This window comes from Telopea speciosissima, chromosome 2, assembly GCF_018873765.1.
Source record: "Telopea speciosissima isolate NSW1024214 ecotype Mountain lineage chromosome 2, Tspe_v1, whole genome shotgun sequence".
NCBI classification, from domain to species: Eukaryota; Viridiplantae; Streptophyta; class Magnoliopsida; order Proteales; family Proteaceae; genus Telopea; species Telopea speciosissima.
Genome location: NC_057917.1, coordinates 82538563 through 82553674, shown reverse-complemented (window position 1 = coordinate 82553674; position 15112 = coordinate 82538563). Strand labels below are relative to the sequence as shown.

Here is a 15112-nt window from a genome sequence, read left to right as displayed (position 1 = left end):
ATATGTTGACTGATCTCAGTTGCCAGTGAGGTAATGTCATGTCGTAGTTTCATAACTGGATGTTGAACTTGAATGGGGTTCGATTCTGTTTTGTGTTCAAGCATCAGTTTTCTTCAAAAAGAAAAGGAATAAGGGCTGTACATCAGTGCATGGTTCACTTTTGTGCGGTCCCTGGGTAGGGTGGATTAAAAATTGTTTTTTGGCCTTTATATTTTTTTCGCCGGAGCAAAGTGGCCACTCTCAAGACAAGACTCTATCGATTGCACAAAGAGATGGCCCCTTAATTGGGGGGGGGGGGGTTGGATTTAAGAAGAAAATCTGTAACCATTTGAGGGGTTCCAATTTAACCCAGTTTGACTGGTGTCTATGGTCTGTACAAATTCCTTTCTATATATCCTAAATACTCGGGGTAAGCTTTATGGCTCTAGTTACTCCGTTCTTCTCTATGTAGGCCTTATTTCCCCCCCCCCTTTTTGATGTTAAACAGGCTATATATTCTTTCACATTAAATGTTTCGTGTCTTTTCTCACTATTCAACCCAAGTCTTTCTTGGCCTTCCCTTAACATTACATCTCTTTTCTTGCTAATGCAGGTTTTGGCCTTTGTTTAACATGATTGAATTCTATCAAAGATTGTTTGTGATGTTGTTTCCTTGTTACTATGAGTTTCATCTACAACAAATCTGTGTTTGCCTTGTAATCCCAGTTTTCAATTTTGTTGTAGGAAGATCCATTTTATTCTAATTATCAGCGCCTTCATTGTGAACTTACGCCTCTTGAAGTCGATTCTGAAGAATTTTCTATGGTAATTCATGTTGTTTTTACTTTCTTGATCAAATTGAACTCCACTTTTACATCTTATGCTTCTCATCCTTCATCATTCTTGAAATGAATTCAGGGGAAGAAATAATCTAAACTATTTCAATACATGGTATGGTCTTATGATTTTTTTTTCCTTTTCATTTCACTGCCAGATTGAGAAGTATATGCAGAATACTCATGCAAAAACACATTCAAATTATACTGTTGATATTGTACAATTATTTAGGGTTTCAAGAGATGGTGAAGAGGAACGCTTCAGGAAGGTGAAAGATGCAGCACCCATGAATAGAACCTTCTTTTTTCACTTCTTATAGAAAATTTTGCAATTCCTCCCATAATGCTTTGTCTCTGGATGGTCTAATGTTCATGTGCTTTTCGTGCAGTTCTCTACTACACCGAATAGGATGCTTTTGTGGCATGGTTCTCGTCTCACGAATTGGACCGGCATTCTATCGCAAGGTTATCACTTGACTTTTCCTGCTAGCAATAAGGAAATTTATCCCCTTTTTTTTTTTAATTTTCAAATTTGCCTTTTTTTCATAATGTTTCACTTGGAGAGCGTTAGGGCAGTAGATGAGAGAATCAAGCAAGATATCTGCTCTTACTTGTGATGTAGCCTAGGTGGAATAAGTCTCACTTAGGACCAGGTTGTGTGTTAGGGTTGGCCGAATGGGGTAGATTAGGGTAATTAGGGCAAAATTAGGGTTAGGAATGGGAGATTGAGTTAGGGCTTTATTGGGTAATGGTCTGCAGGTTTTTAGGAGTCTATTAGGATAGGTTTTAATTAGGTTTGAATAGGAAATAATATTTCAGAATTATTAGGGTTAGGGTTTTGGGTTTTGGGTTTTGGGAATGAAGGGAGCAAAGGGATCTAGGGTTTCTAGGGGGAGACAGGCCAAGGGATTCTGGCCGAGTGTCACAGTGGTGGGGGAAAGGGTTTGGTTGAAGTTTGGAGGGATTTGGATGGTTGGTTAGGGCTGGGCAGTGTTTAGAAGCTTTTAGGGTTTGAGGGAGAACTAGGGTTTTGCAGGAAAATAGTTGCAGGTTAGGGTTCAGCAAAGGGAAGCAGTAAATCAGATAACAATTACTGGTTGCAGGTCTGAGCTTGCAGAACAGTAGCAGATTGAACACTTGAAGAGGCCTCCTGACCTTCGCAGTGCAAGGAGTCGCAGGAGAACCCACCCTTAACCACCTTGAGTCCACAAGGATATAAACTAGCAGAAGGAGCAGTGGCAGCAGCTTGAAGCAGCACTTCCAGATCCGAAATCGGAGAATTTTTTGAGTAGAAAGTTGTGGGGGAGCCTCCCATGATTTATCTATTTATAATAAAAAGAGGTGGCCAAAAGGCCTTACAAATAATCAAGCTTAAAAGCAATCCTAGTCAGATTAGGAGTTGGGATTCCTAATCTGAATCCTAATCACAAGACAAAACATAATAGACTTATACTCTAAATAGGAGTATAAGTTTAAACAACTAACATAACTAAACACCCATCCCTCTAAAATTGTGGAGGGGGAACTAAGAAAATATAAACATAAAAAGACTGTTTTAACCCTAACATAAAAGAACAAACAAGTAAAGGCTCCACGAAAATCAAAGGCTGTTCAAAGGCTGTTCTTCTTCTTCCTGCGTGAACTTGGACCTGCATCAACCTGGCTCTTTTTTGCTGGGTTTTGACATTATGGTCCATTTTGGATTTAGTTGGATCTGTGTTAGGCGCTTCCAATTGCTGTATCTGAATCTTTAAGGTTGAGGCTTATCTCTATGTTATGTGTGAAGGATGCTCAGAGTGAAGCATAATACCCAGATGCGTTACCAAGTATTCAGTTGGAAATTGGATCAGATAGGGATTCCTATATAGATCTGAGACACCAACAGCTGCCTAGTGCAGTTGGTGAGCTGTGGTGCACTTCATGCCCATGCTCACCAGGAGGTCTTGAGTTCGAGTCTCCTGGCTGGTACCTTCCCCCCTCCCTACTCCACCCTCCCCTAAAAAAGTAAGATATATATATATATATATATATATATATAGAGAGAGAGAGAGAGAGAGAGAGAGAGAGAGAGAGAGAGAGAGAGAGAGATGGAACATAACCCAGATCTGCCAGCACAAACTTGTTGCAGGATTAAGATCTAAACAGGTCCAACCCACATTTGGCACTGTCTTCTGCCCTTAAGTTGTCATTATTCTTTTCTCAGCAATGCTTTCATAAAGACAGCAGAATAGGATGGAGACATTTTCCTTTTTGTTAGTTATATATTACTTGAAGATGCCTAGTGAAATTGGGATCCAACATTAACAGGGACCATCTAGATGGACAACTTGGTTGGAAAAAGAATTCCACTTTTGATGATTTATCCTTGTGTACTATCATTTTCCTTGGGTTATTCAGGAAAAATGACCAACAACCATCATATGCTACTATGCTAGGTTGCATATGAAAAGGATAATGTGCAAGATTTAGAAGAATTCTTTAAATTGGATTTTTTTTTTAATAATGACCTTTTAGACCATTTTAGGCTGGAAGATCTTAGTGTGCCTAGGATGTCTGTCACATCTATAGTACAAGGGAGGATACTTTATTTGTTCTTCTTTTGACTCATCATTATGTGGTAGACTGGTAGTGTGGTAGTACATTGTTTTAACTGAATGATTCTTTTCATTTTTGAAAACTTTGAAGGGGCATCAAATATTTTCAAATTTGGAATGAGTTTTGTAAAATATGTTAATGCTACTACTACAATTAATAAACAACAACAGGATCATTTATTTTTCAGTTTTCAAATTGAGAATGAGTCATTCAAAATATCTAAATGCTACTTCTACTGTGGGTGAAAGATAATTTCTTTTCAATTTGAGAATGAGTTTTGCAAAAATATCTAAATGCTAATTCTGCTGTTATAAAACTACAGGATTACGAATAGCTCCTCCAGAAGCACCTGTAACAGGTTATATGTTTGGAAAGGGTGTTTATTTTGCTGATATGTTTTCAAAAAGTGCCAACTATTGCTATCCATCAGATGGTACTAGGTCTGGCGTGCTGCTTTTATGTGAGGTACTCAACTTTCTAGTTAACAGCTTTAAGTGTTATGACAAGGTAGGACCAGGGCATTTAGGTCAAACACAACTAACCGATGTTCATGGATGCATGCTATACTTGTGCTCATCAGTCCGAACTGTCTGAAAGGATAACTATGGCCATTTTCCTTACTTTTTACCCACTTTTCCATCGCATTTCAGGCCGTCCAGGTTTCTGTGCTCAAGGGTTTGATTAGGATATTCACTTGATGAAATTTTGATGCAATCCATGGATTAGTCCAATTGATGGACTCATGATAGTCTTGATTTTTGAGTGTTCTTCTACCCAAAGATGCATGGTTATGTTCGTTAATGTACTTCAGTGGCTACCCCCGTTTCCCCTTCCAATTTAGTCATGTGTATCAGATAGCAAAATGTTCCTTGTGGAAGACTATTGAACCTTCTTCCTTGCAGGTTGCACTGGGGGAGATGGCTGAACTTCTAAGTGCAAAGTATAATGCTGATCAGTTGCCAGCAGGAAAGTTAAGGTAACTTTCTCCTGGGGATTCCTCCCTCCCCTTCTCGATTGATTTTATGATGTTTACATGGCTTCTGGAAATTGGGTATCATGATTTAATGCTTTGGTGTTAGATTTAGGGCTAAACTTAGTAAAGGCATTTGTTTCCTATTGATGGCAAAGTGAGGTAAAATCATAGAAGAACTCGTCTCGAGTACAGGTTTCGACCAGCCAAAATAGTGAGTTGGGTCGAGATCTCGACGAGTTGGGGTAATTTTTTTTTCCAACTCGATGGCTGGTTTCGATGGGTTTTAGACTTATTTTGGGGCTGAAACTTGGTATTCAGCCTATTTTAGGCCATTCAAACACAATGACACTATCAGATTTTGCAAAAACAAAGTCCAAATAGGAGTTTCACTTCGGACCCTAGGTTGGTAGGCGACGACGTTCTAAAATATCCTCCTCTACATATAATTTAGTAATAGAAAGCAATCAAAGCATTCAATTAACTTAAAACAACTTAAATAAGCATTACAAATGTTAAAGTGTACAATACATCAATCTGTTTAACATATTACATCTATGATCTATCATCCCATAAAATGTGATGCATTCACTCATTCAGAATGATTCGGTCCACATATTCTTCCCATGTCATAATGTTGCTGTAGTGTTGCACATAGTTTGCCACAGTACTCATACAAGTGTTGTTATCAACATAGTTTACCTTTCAAAAATTCTTCAAATTTGAGATGATGAATCACAAATATGATGCAAATCCTTCAATTTTGTAGCTGAATGTAGTCTCCGATAGGTTGTATGTTGAAATCCAGGTGCCAAATGAGGTAGCATCAGCTCACAGGGGAAAAAAGGGTCGAAATCGGGAACTCGACAGAGAACTCGTGAGATCTGTCGAGTTCTGGAAGTCTTTAAAGGAAAAAAAGGTAGAGATCTCGGGTCGAGATCTGTCGACCGAGATTTTGCTCAAGATGGTGTATTTTTTGAACTCGCCTAGCATCTTGTCTCAACCACTTCAAAAAGCGAGAAACTCGTCGAGATCTTGCGAGTTCTTCTTCCAAGAATAAAATGTTGTTAAACCTAAGGCTCTAAATGAGCTGAAGGGTTCTCATAATGGAAATGAGTTCTAATTTCAAAATGGTGGAACTGTATGTTTTGTTATAAGAGCTGAATATATGGAAAGGTAATCCAATATAGCACTATAGCATGTTCAAAAGGGGCTAAAGTTGGATAAGGAAAAAATTAGGTAAGATGTCATGGCGACTAGACGATGGCCAGTTTCCATGACTCTGTTGGCAAGGCAAGTGTCATATTCGAGGTATTTTTCCATATTCCAGTTTGACTTTCTTTCATCTTGTGGGTCTTGGTGACTTGATCCATAAGGTGATCGGTCGCCTTGGGCAATGTGGGTGTGCCTGAAATTGGATTAGATGAAAACACTAAGAGACATGGTTGGGAGTTGGGAGTTGGGAGTTGGGACCAACACAGATAGATTAATTCAATGGTTTTTTTTTTTACTTTCTTGAGTGTGTTTATAAGATGGGACTTAAAAGTTAAAACTATATTTTGCTTTATGATATAACAACATTAAAAATTGCTTGTACCCACCTGTCAAAAAAAGAAAAAAACAAGAAGGAACTTTGTACCCAGAAATTTGCAAATCAAAGTTAGATTATACCCCACCATAAGGAAATAAGTAGCACATTTAAGTGTCCATGTCTGCATCTTCACATGCAACTCTACTGCACACTGCAACAATGTTTGTGTTGAATAGAAATAATGTAGTTCGCATATAAATTATAAAGACATTGAAAAGATGATGCTTTTGTCTAACAAGGAACCGTTTTTGCCTGTCTATTGTGGAAGAAAATATGAAAAATACTGTACAGGTTAGTGGTTTTTTTGCAATTTTTGAAACAACAGTGTGTATGTTTACCAAGGTTGGTATTCAAGATTGTTACTTATAGCCTTGGATGGCAAAGCTAAGGTCCTTGCAAATTCAATATCACAGCACAAAAGGAATAGGGTCAACAGCTCCAGATTCATCAAAGTTCCAGACTCTCAAAGATGGTGTCATTGTACCCCTTGGAAAGCCAAAGGCACAACCAGGTCCCAAGGTAGTATGCTTTATACTAGTAAGATAAGATGGTGAAATTTAACCATAATCATAACCTTATAGTCTCCAATCAAATGTCTTGCAGGGTAGTTTGCTTTACAATGAGTACATAGTATACAATGTGGAACAGATTCAGATGCGGTATATCATTCAAGTAAACTTCAATTTTAAGAGGTGATAGGGAACAAGAGGATTTGCTCCTAAATATTGTTTTTCTTAAGGCAGTTGTTTCACTTCTTTAGTAGCACAGATATTTTGAGTTATTATAGCTCATCTTTTATTGATTCCTTCTGTAAGGATTAGCCCACATATATTCTAAATTGCTTTGTTTTCATTTGAGAAAATTTTAATCCTTCAATGCTAGACCTAAGATTCAGTCCTTCATTGTCCCTTCAGGGCCACAAACTTTAGTTATGCCACAGATATGTAAGATTGCTAGAGTCAATGATGTTGAAATGTGGGGCTGCACCCGAGTTCCTTGAATGGGTCTCTTTGTTGTTGAGAGGGTTGCCCAAAAGCAGTATATAAGTCGTACTTTAAAGTTAACGTGTCATCATGTTGGTGACATTTGATTTTGTAACCATGTATCATATTTGCCATGTAACAACGCGAATCATATTCACATGTCAAGTTTCGGTCTGATTGGAGTTGGCTTCGTGGCAAAACAAACCATTAAGAAAAATAGACTACAAAGAGGGTGCATGAGACAATAAAGGAGAAAGGGGGTAGGGTCATACATAGGAGTGTGACATTACATTCCCTAAATATCTATTGGTCAGATTTGTCACATCCCTTTTCTAAGTGGTAAAATAAGCGTCCTGATGTTACCAGGCCAGGGAAAAAAAAAGAATGAGGGTCATGGTTACAATTAAGGTAAATTCTGTCATTTCTGTTTTTTTTTTTAGAAAAATTCTCATTTCACACGTTTATTAAAAAATGTATATAGCATTTTCAAATAATTTTAAATAAAACAAAATTATATATATGAGTTTAGGAGGAGCGTGGCTCTTGCGTATGCGGGAGGGCTAATGAGAACACACCCATAAGCATTGGGGGTGGGATTTCCATATTTCATAGGGGAGTGGGGTGGTTATTTTGCCCCGCACTATATATGGACTTGGGCGGTACACTACCCTACGGATTTTTTCTCCAAAAGTTATTATTTCTTTCTTTAAGAGAATAAATTAAAAAAGAAAAGGTTCTTTGCCTGGCAGTGTGGCTCTTACATTAGTGTGGGGGTCAATCATATTGCGTGCGGGAGCATCAACATCGAGATATTTGCATTTCAGGAGTGGTACAACAGTCATTTTGTCCTGAGCTGTGTCTGAGTGTGGAAGCCAATGCTACCGGACAGTGTTATTTTTTCCAAATAAAAAATTCCATTGTGAGGGGCATAGGAAGTGCTGTAGGTTCAGACAGTCCTTCCACCAACTAATATACCAATTTTATTTTAACAAATAGAATTAAAAATTCTGGTATCTTTTTTATTTGTATATGGAACTCCTTGTCATATTCGGTGGAATATCTATTTTAGTGGTTTTGAGCCATTCTGGGCTTGTCTGATGGGCCTTTGTAGAATGTACAGATTTATCATTTGTATGCGCTTACTCGGGCTTGGCCCCATTGGGTTGTGGTTTCATTTGGTGGGCATGGATCCGGGTCATACAAAGCAACTTAAAAAATTACTCAATTTATATGCGCTTACTCGAGCTTGGCCCCATTAGGTTTATTATTTTTTAGAGCGCCGTTCTCTGTGCCACAGCGTAGGCTGCGCCTAGGCACATAGGGGTGGGTGCAATGACCATTCTGCCCCCTGAGTGGTAGGCCCATGTGCCTAGCGCAGCCTGCGCTGTGGCACAAAAAACATCCTCCCTATTTTTTAATGGCACAAAACATCTATTCTGCCGCATTGACAGATGATGTCTTTACACAAAAAATTTAATAAAAAAGAAAAACAAAACAACAGATGTCCATTCTGACCGTTAGATAGCGAAGACATGATTGGATTAGTCACATGTCAAATTTCGATTTGATTTGTGATTTTTGAAAAAATAACCTTCCATAATAATATGCATGTATAGAGAATATTTTTTATCAACTAAAAAAAAAATAAAAATACATGATATCAATATGTATATACTTTCCTCTCATAATCTGATCCATGATTTTAGGTATCAGTCTTAAATTGGCCGTATCGGGCAAATATTGAATCTACAAATGGTATATCCATAGTATAAACAAAATGTATAATTGTCAAAATGCGGCGGTACGATATTGGTATTTTTTATGGCAAAACCATACGATACAGCCAATATGAACTGATATCCGATTTGATGCGGTATGATATTGGTATCTTTTATTCTTTTATAGCAAACCAATCCAATACGACATATATGAACCGAAACCGATACGTATCAGTCTGATACCGATGCCTAAAATCAAAATCATGGTCTGATAGTCTCTCTCCCCTCCCCCCTCTCCCTCACTCTTCCTTTAAAAGTACCATTTCGCTCCTTCACCCTGTTGTTGGCTTGGTGTGTGTAAGTTCGGAAGAGTGTAGAATGTAGAGATCCCTTTCCCAATTCCCACGGAAAAATAAATAGAACCAATTTCTCTCCTCGTGGTGAAGAAAGAAACTTTTCATCCATCCATCTGATTGGACTTGAGAACTTTCAGAATTCAGAGCATGAAGCAAGAGTTATGATGAACACAGAGTCCAATCAAACGTCACATGACATTTGTGAAAATGCAATCTCTCCACATTTATTGGTAATCCTCTTGTTATGGATATCCTTTACGTGTAGTCAAATTTTGTCTGATAGGCCAGAGCCATTGATTGAACTAATGAATGCAACCGTAAAGAGTCCAAGGAACCAAAACATCTGGATTCCTTAAAATCAGCAATCCGAAGGAGGGAGGGTATCACATTTTGTGCGGATACTTTATCTTTTCCTTTTGTTTTTTCCATTTCTATTCCTTCTCTCGTTTGGAGATTCCAACAGATGGATTGAGCATCACGGTATTGTGAGTGGGTTGTGGTTGTTTTTTGTCTGGATTCCAGTTGGGGTTCTTAACATTTCTCAAATCTCTTTCTGCGCTTGTCTGGAGATTTTTGTGGCTGATAGGTGGTTTCTGCAATCGGATTGTAAGTTCCTTTGCTTCTCCTCCATTTTTGGCTTTCTGGATATTCTTTGTTTTTTGTTTCATTATGATCCTTATTGAATACGTTGTTTTTCTCCAATTTCGTTTTCTTTATATTTGCAGTAACTTTGCCTGGCCATATATTTCTTGCATTTTAGATGATTTTACTCTATGTCAATATAGATGATTTATGCCTCGATACAATGCCTGAAATAATTATGCTTCACCAGCAAACAATTATTGGAAAGGTAAAAATGAGCATTTTATGCTGATAATGGCAAGCCAAAGGAAGCAACTAGATGAAAATGAAGAAAATATAACAACAAATTAAATGTACTAAAAGGGGATGATTTATTTTGTTGATCCCATTTACTTTCCGGCCACCAGAAAGTGAACATAAAAGAAAGGGAAACGTCCAGTCTGAGAATGGTTCTCATTTAATTTTTTTTGAGAAAACAAGCCATTTCCTTTGGTTATTCCAATTGTCATCTCTAAGTGAACCCCTTTGGCTATGTAGGGTAGAAAGCAAAAGCAAGACAATCTTTTGGTTTAGGTTTGAAGTTCCCTCATGAACCATAATTTTCTTACCTTTTTCCTGCCAAGCATTAAAATCTGCCTGAATTTTCTTCTGGGGATAAGTTTTGGTGTGTTTCAATTGCTCTGTAATTGTTATATAGGTATCTTTCTCTCACGTAGTTCTCTTATCTCTGATTTTAATCTCGACATTGTTTCTGTAATTTGATTATGGAAATTCCTATTTAAGTTGAATTTCAGCATTTTATACAAAAATCTGTGGATTTTAAATTTTATTGTAATCTGTTCCTCTCAGACTGTTGAGTTGACATATGGTTGAAGCAATTTGTGATGATGACTGTTTCTAAGAGGACAGTTATGGAAATCAAATCTTACCAAGACCAAGCTGAGTTACTGGTGAGGGACTACTTGCTAGCTCATCCTTATATCCCGTTCACTTCTGTCCTTGGTGGCATATTTGCTTGCAAACTGGTATGTTCTCATATTTTCTTTTCTTTGGCTCATTTCTACTGGTATATATCTGTAGTTTGAGTTCCAATTAAGGCTAGACTGTGACGTCATTCATGATAGACCTTCTTGTTCTACATTTTGTATTTTTTTTATTTTTATTCTTTTGGTCTCTTATGTCCATGATAAAATTTGCCAAAAGAAGAATTAAGAGGGACAAGTGAGAGTGCTTTCTCATTTTTTAAGTTTTTGAGATCATATTGATTTCACTTCTCTATAAAAGTTAGCAGTTCAATTCTTTTTCATTTTTTTGAACACGTTTTTCTTTATGTTTCTTTAATTGTTTTCTCTGCTTGAAGGCCTTCGACCTTACCCAGTTGATTAGTTCGTGTTACTTCAGGAGCTTTGCGGCTCTTACAAAAATCCAGCGGATTGAGTGGAACAATAGGTGAGCTCTTATGCAATTTATTCCAATACTTCTCTTCCTGTTTCTTTTATTTCTATGTCCAATTTCTCACGATCCATTATCTATTTTTGCAGGGGTATGTCCACTCTTCATGCCATTTTTATCACGATAATGTCATTATACTTTGTGATTTTCTCAGATCTCTTTTCTGAACATAGACTTGCTGGCCTAATTACATTCCGAAGTTCACCTCTCTCTACTTTTGTACTGGGGGTGAGTACAAAACTTTTGAGCTCCTGGCTGGTTTTGAATTTCATATTGTTATTGATTTTTACATCTATGCTGTGACAATTTTTCATGTCGACTATCCAAAAAATTAGCCTGTTTGATTTGGGAACATTTGAAGTTAATTCTTCTAGTTTTATCAGGACAGCTTCCCAGAAAGATTCTCCATCTTATCTAATTTTGCCAGGGATTAGAAGGTATAGTCTTTACAGGTCCAGGTTTTTAACTTGAATAAAAATTAAACTGAAGTGCACACCCTTCCCCAAAAATATGCCTCTCTCCCCCTCCCCACAATGGTGTATGAGTGGCATTGATGGTTATTGACTCGACCTTACTGTTTCTTTGAGATAGTAGTCATATAAATGGCATTGATTTTTAATATATTAGAGATTCCTTTTCACCAAAACATTTCAACAAAAAATTGCAGTCAAATGGAGAGCATAAAGTACAAGCTCCATCCTGTTTTTTTGTTTGGTAGTTGTTCGAGTTTTATGTTTTGAACTGCTTATGTGTGCTATTGCTTACTTTGTTCTTCAAAGTATTCTGACGGAATTATCATACATCTTGGGATTTTCACTAATTAGCTTGCTACTCAATTGTTGCTTTATTCAAATCATACAATTAAGTCTTTGTATCATAAACTAAGTGTAACCTGGCACAGGTTTCTGCTGGATATTTCCTTGTGGACCTTGGAATTCTATTTTGGTTATATCCTTCACTTGGTGGAATGGAGTATGTAAGTTTGTTCTCTATGTGAAAGATACATAATTTCGACATTTTCTTTTCCCTGATAGATCATTATCTTAACCATATATAAAGGGGAAACGAAAGGGGGAAAGAATTCCAGCCATTGAGAACTTTGTCTTTGGAATTGTGAATGACTCGCAAGATGGTTGTATCTGTCTGTCAGGTTCTCCATCATCTTGTTTCTCTAGTTGCAGTAGCTTATTCTATGTTGTCTGGCGAGGGGCAGCTTTACACCTACATGGTTCTCATCTCTGAGGCGACAACCCCAACAATCAATTTGAGATGGTAATTTTGGATTGTTTACATTAGATTTAATTATTGAGATGTTAAATTTGGTGATCTTATTTCCTATAATCTGAAATTTCAATTAAGACTTCTAGAAATAGAATTTAAAATACTAGTAGGTGAGATACTGTGAGGTAAAGCCTCAGACTGGTCAAAAGAACCTCCATAATACCTCATCAGACGGGTAATGGAAGCTTTAATATAAAGACTGGTGTTCAGCCACCAAGTCCTACGTCCAAACTCATAGACTCACTGGGAAAACAATTAAATTGATATAAAGCATTCCTTCATCAGCCCACTAAAGGGGCATAATTGGACCTTGTTCAAGAGCTGCGCCATGAGGTGCTGCTGGACTTCTAAGTCCTCAAGCCATGTTTGCAATCTGAACCTTTCAATAGTATGAGTTGCACACTAGAGCATGCTGTAATTTTTCGGCTTGTTCTGGTGTGCTAGCCGTTGTATATAGTTGGGCCCTTGCTTGTTGCCTCCATTTGTGATCGAAAACCACCCTTCATTTGGTTGTGCTGCTATGATGTAATGTGCAGTCATCCTGAGGCAGCAGGATGTATGGTATAGTGCCCCCTATTTTTTTTTCTCTCTTAAACTCTCAATCGGCAGTGGCTTTAATGCAAAAAAACACCATTTCTAAGCTAGAAACTAGAGACTTAAAAAAAGGCCGTACCCAGTGCACAAGGCTCCCGCGTTTAACAGCGTCTGGGGAGGGTCAAATGTATGCAGCCCTACCCCTGTTTCCAGAGAGGCTGTTTTGTAGAAAATCAGGATCACAAGAACAGAGTAAACTGAGTAATTTATAGCAGAGAATAGAGCTATCAGATAAGCCTGCAACTCTGGTCAAAGTGGTCTGCAGGGTTCTCCTAGTGAGAATAAAAGACAGCTGGTTTACTGGAACTAGCATATTAAGAAATAAACTTCAGATTTTCAACATAGATATTGGGAGAGCAGATAATTAGAAGCTTAATTCTCAAGTTTGAACCAATTCTAAGTAGAATTCAAAGGATATGGAGGTATAAAACAATACTGAAACTTGAGGGAAAACAGGGGTGCCACAGATAATGGAGGTAGAGAAAACTAACCTAAGAATAAAGGAACGAAGAAGGGGAAATCAGAAGAAATACTGAAGACTGGAATTTACCTATACCAATTCCTTGGAATCCACCAAGCAACCCACTGAGAATCCACTCAGCAACATAGTTAAAAAAACTGTAATACATTATTCATCAAATTCGTGGATGAGGCCATAGCCCGCTGCATCTATATATAGATTTCACAAACTGACTCTCCAAGTCTCCTTTAATAACTTGGAACTCAAACTAGTATTTGACACTCCTACTCACCAGGATCTGAAAAGAAAAAGACTTGGAATTAAATCTGGAATCAAACTCCTAATGATTCTTTGACTTCCTTTTAACATAAAAGGACTCAATTAACCCGACAAATTTGGACAAATCCTAATTGACTAATCTTGTATTCCTAGCTCCTACCCATATTATATGCCTATTAATGTGGCCTTGTACAACAAAAACCCCTTGGACTAAGGGCCTAAGTAATCCAGCCCAAGGCTTATATCTACTAAAATGAGCCCATTTATATGATTTACATGCATCAGCACATTTATGTGATTTATCTGCATCATGCTCATTCATTCTTGTGCATGCTGTTCAAGATATCTTTTTCTGTGGACTTATCTGTGTCTTTGGGTTCGTAAAGGTATCTTAGCACTGCTGGCATGAAGAGGTCCAGGGTGTACCTCATTAATGGGGTTGCAATATTCTTTTCTTGGCTGGTGAGCTCTATCCCTTATTCTGTTTTTTTAATTCAAATAATTCTGGGGACACATATTACAGATGAGATATACATGTGATGCTGTTCTCTACCCTTAGACATGCCTGCTGAAATAAATTATGACATGCAGGTTGCAAGAGTTCTCCTGTTCATTTACCTATTTTACCATGTCTACTTGCATTCTTATCAGGTAATGGTAAAAGCTATGAAACTTCCTTTTATTCTCTGGAAATTCCATGGGGTTAATGGCCTCAGTTTGTTTTGTCTGGCATCTGAACTGAGCCAACCTAACTTTTCAGTCCAGGTGAACGAGGGCATGCTTAGAATGTAATGAAATATGGTAGCATGAGTTGGATCAGGGTCATAGTTTTATGTATGAGATAAGCGGTTTTTATTTCTTGAACTTTGTGGATGGTACTTAGTAGCCATCTGAAAACTAATGCAAATCCCAAAAATAATTGCCTGACTTTGAACCTTCTAGAATTCCAATTGGTCTGATGACATTTTGACTGAGCTAAAAGAAAGCAATGCTCCATCACTATGCAAAACCAACAAGATTTCACTTCCTGTTTCCTTGTACAACAGGTAATCCAGATGCAACCATTCATTCGTTTCATGGTATTCGGGGTGCCATCAATGCTATTTATTATGAATTTATTGTGGTTCGCAAAGATTGTCAAAGGATTGAAGAAGACATTGGCAAAGAGGCAGTGAATGATATACATGCATGTATTGTTCGGTTGTACCGGTCCTGTGCAATGTCTTTTCCTTTTCTTTTTTCTTTTTTTAAACCTGTGTAAATGATAGAAGGAAAGGAGAAGGGGGGGGGGGTTAACTTTTAGTTAGATGGTACAACTAGGGACTATGGTTTCTGATTCATTGTGAATTCAAAATGTTGTAAAGTAATTGAATAATATAATCTTTTTTGTTACAAGTATCCTTTCGAGTGTATAAATGGATTACGACCATTGATTA

The 15112-nt window shown here is 37.5% G+C and overlaps 2 protein-coding genes across 6 annotated transcripts in view; both read left to right on the top strand.

Annotated features, from left to right (window-relative positions):
* The window catches only part of LOC122650374 (poly [ADP-ribose] polymerase 2), a 48368-nt gene extending 41538 nt beyond the window's left edge, over nt 1-6830 (top strand). For all 3 annotated transcript variants that reach the window (XM_043843790.1, XM_043843789.1, XM_043843788.1), the window contains 7 exons: nt 724-804; nt 974-1084; nt 1205-1280; nt 3733-3875; nt 4313-4386; nt 6385-6490; nt 6575-6830. In XM_043843790.1, the coding sequence (XP_043699725.1) occupies nt 724-804; nt 974-1084; nt 1205-1280; nt 3733-3875; nt 4313-4386; nt 6385-6490; nt 6575-6667 (684 nt within the window). In that variant the 3' untranslated portion in view covers nt 6668-6830. The remainder of the gene's footprint in view (nt 1-723; nt 805-973; nt 1085-1204; nt 1281-3732; nt 3876-4312; nt 4387-6384; nt 6491-6574) is intronic.
* Nucleotides 1-15112, top strand: part of LOC122650377 (TLC domain-containing protein 4-B-like) — a 21943-nt gene extending 6831 nt beyond the window's left edge. The window contains exons 2-11 of one of the 3 annotated variants that reach the window (XM_043843795.1): nt 1379-1381; nt 9404-9634; nt 10513-10635; nt 10971-11059; nt 11152-11290; nt 11964-12038; nt 12213-12334; nt 14063-14138; nt 14268-14327; nt 14723-15112. In XM_043843795.1, coding sequence (XP_043699730.1) covers nt 10522-10635; nt 10971-11059; nt 11152-11290; nt 11964-12038; nt 12213-12334; nt 14063-14138; nt 14268-14327; nt 14723-14851 — 804 coding nt within the window. In that variant the 5' untranslated portion in view covers nt 1379-1381; nt 9404-9634; nt 10513-10521 and the 3' untranslated portion in view covers nt 14852-15112. Of the gene's footprint in view, nt 1-1378; nt 1382-9403; nt 9635-10459; nt 10636-10970; nt 11060-11151; nt 11291-11963; nt 12039-12212; nt 12335-14062; nt 14139-14267; nt 14328-14722 lie in introns of those variants that run through there. The other 2 variants (XM_043843796.1, XM_043843794.1) reach the window with 2 other exon arrangements.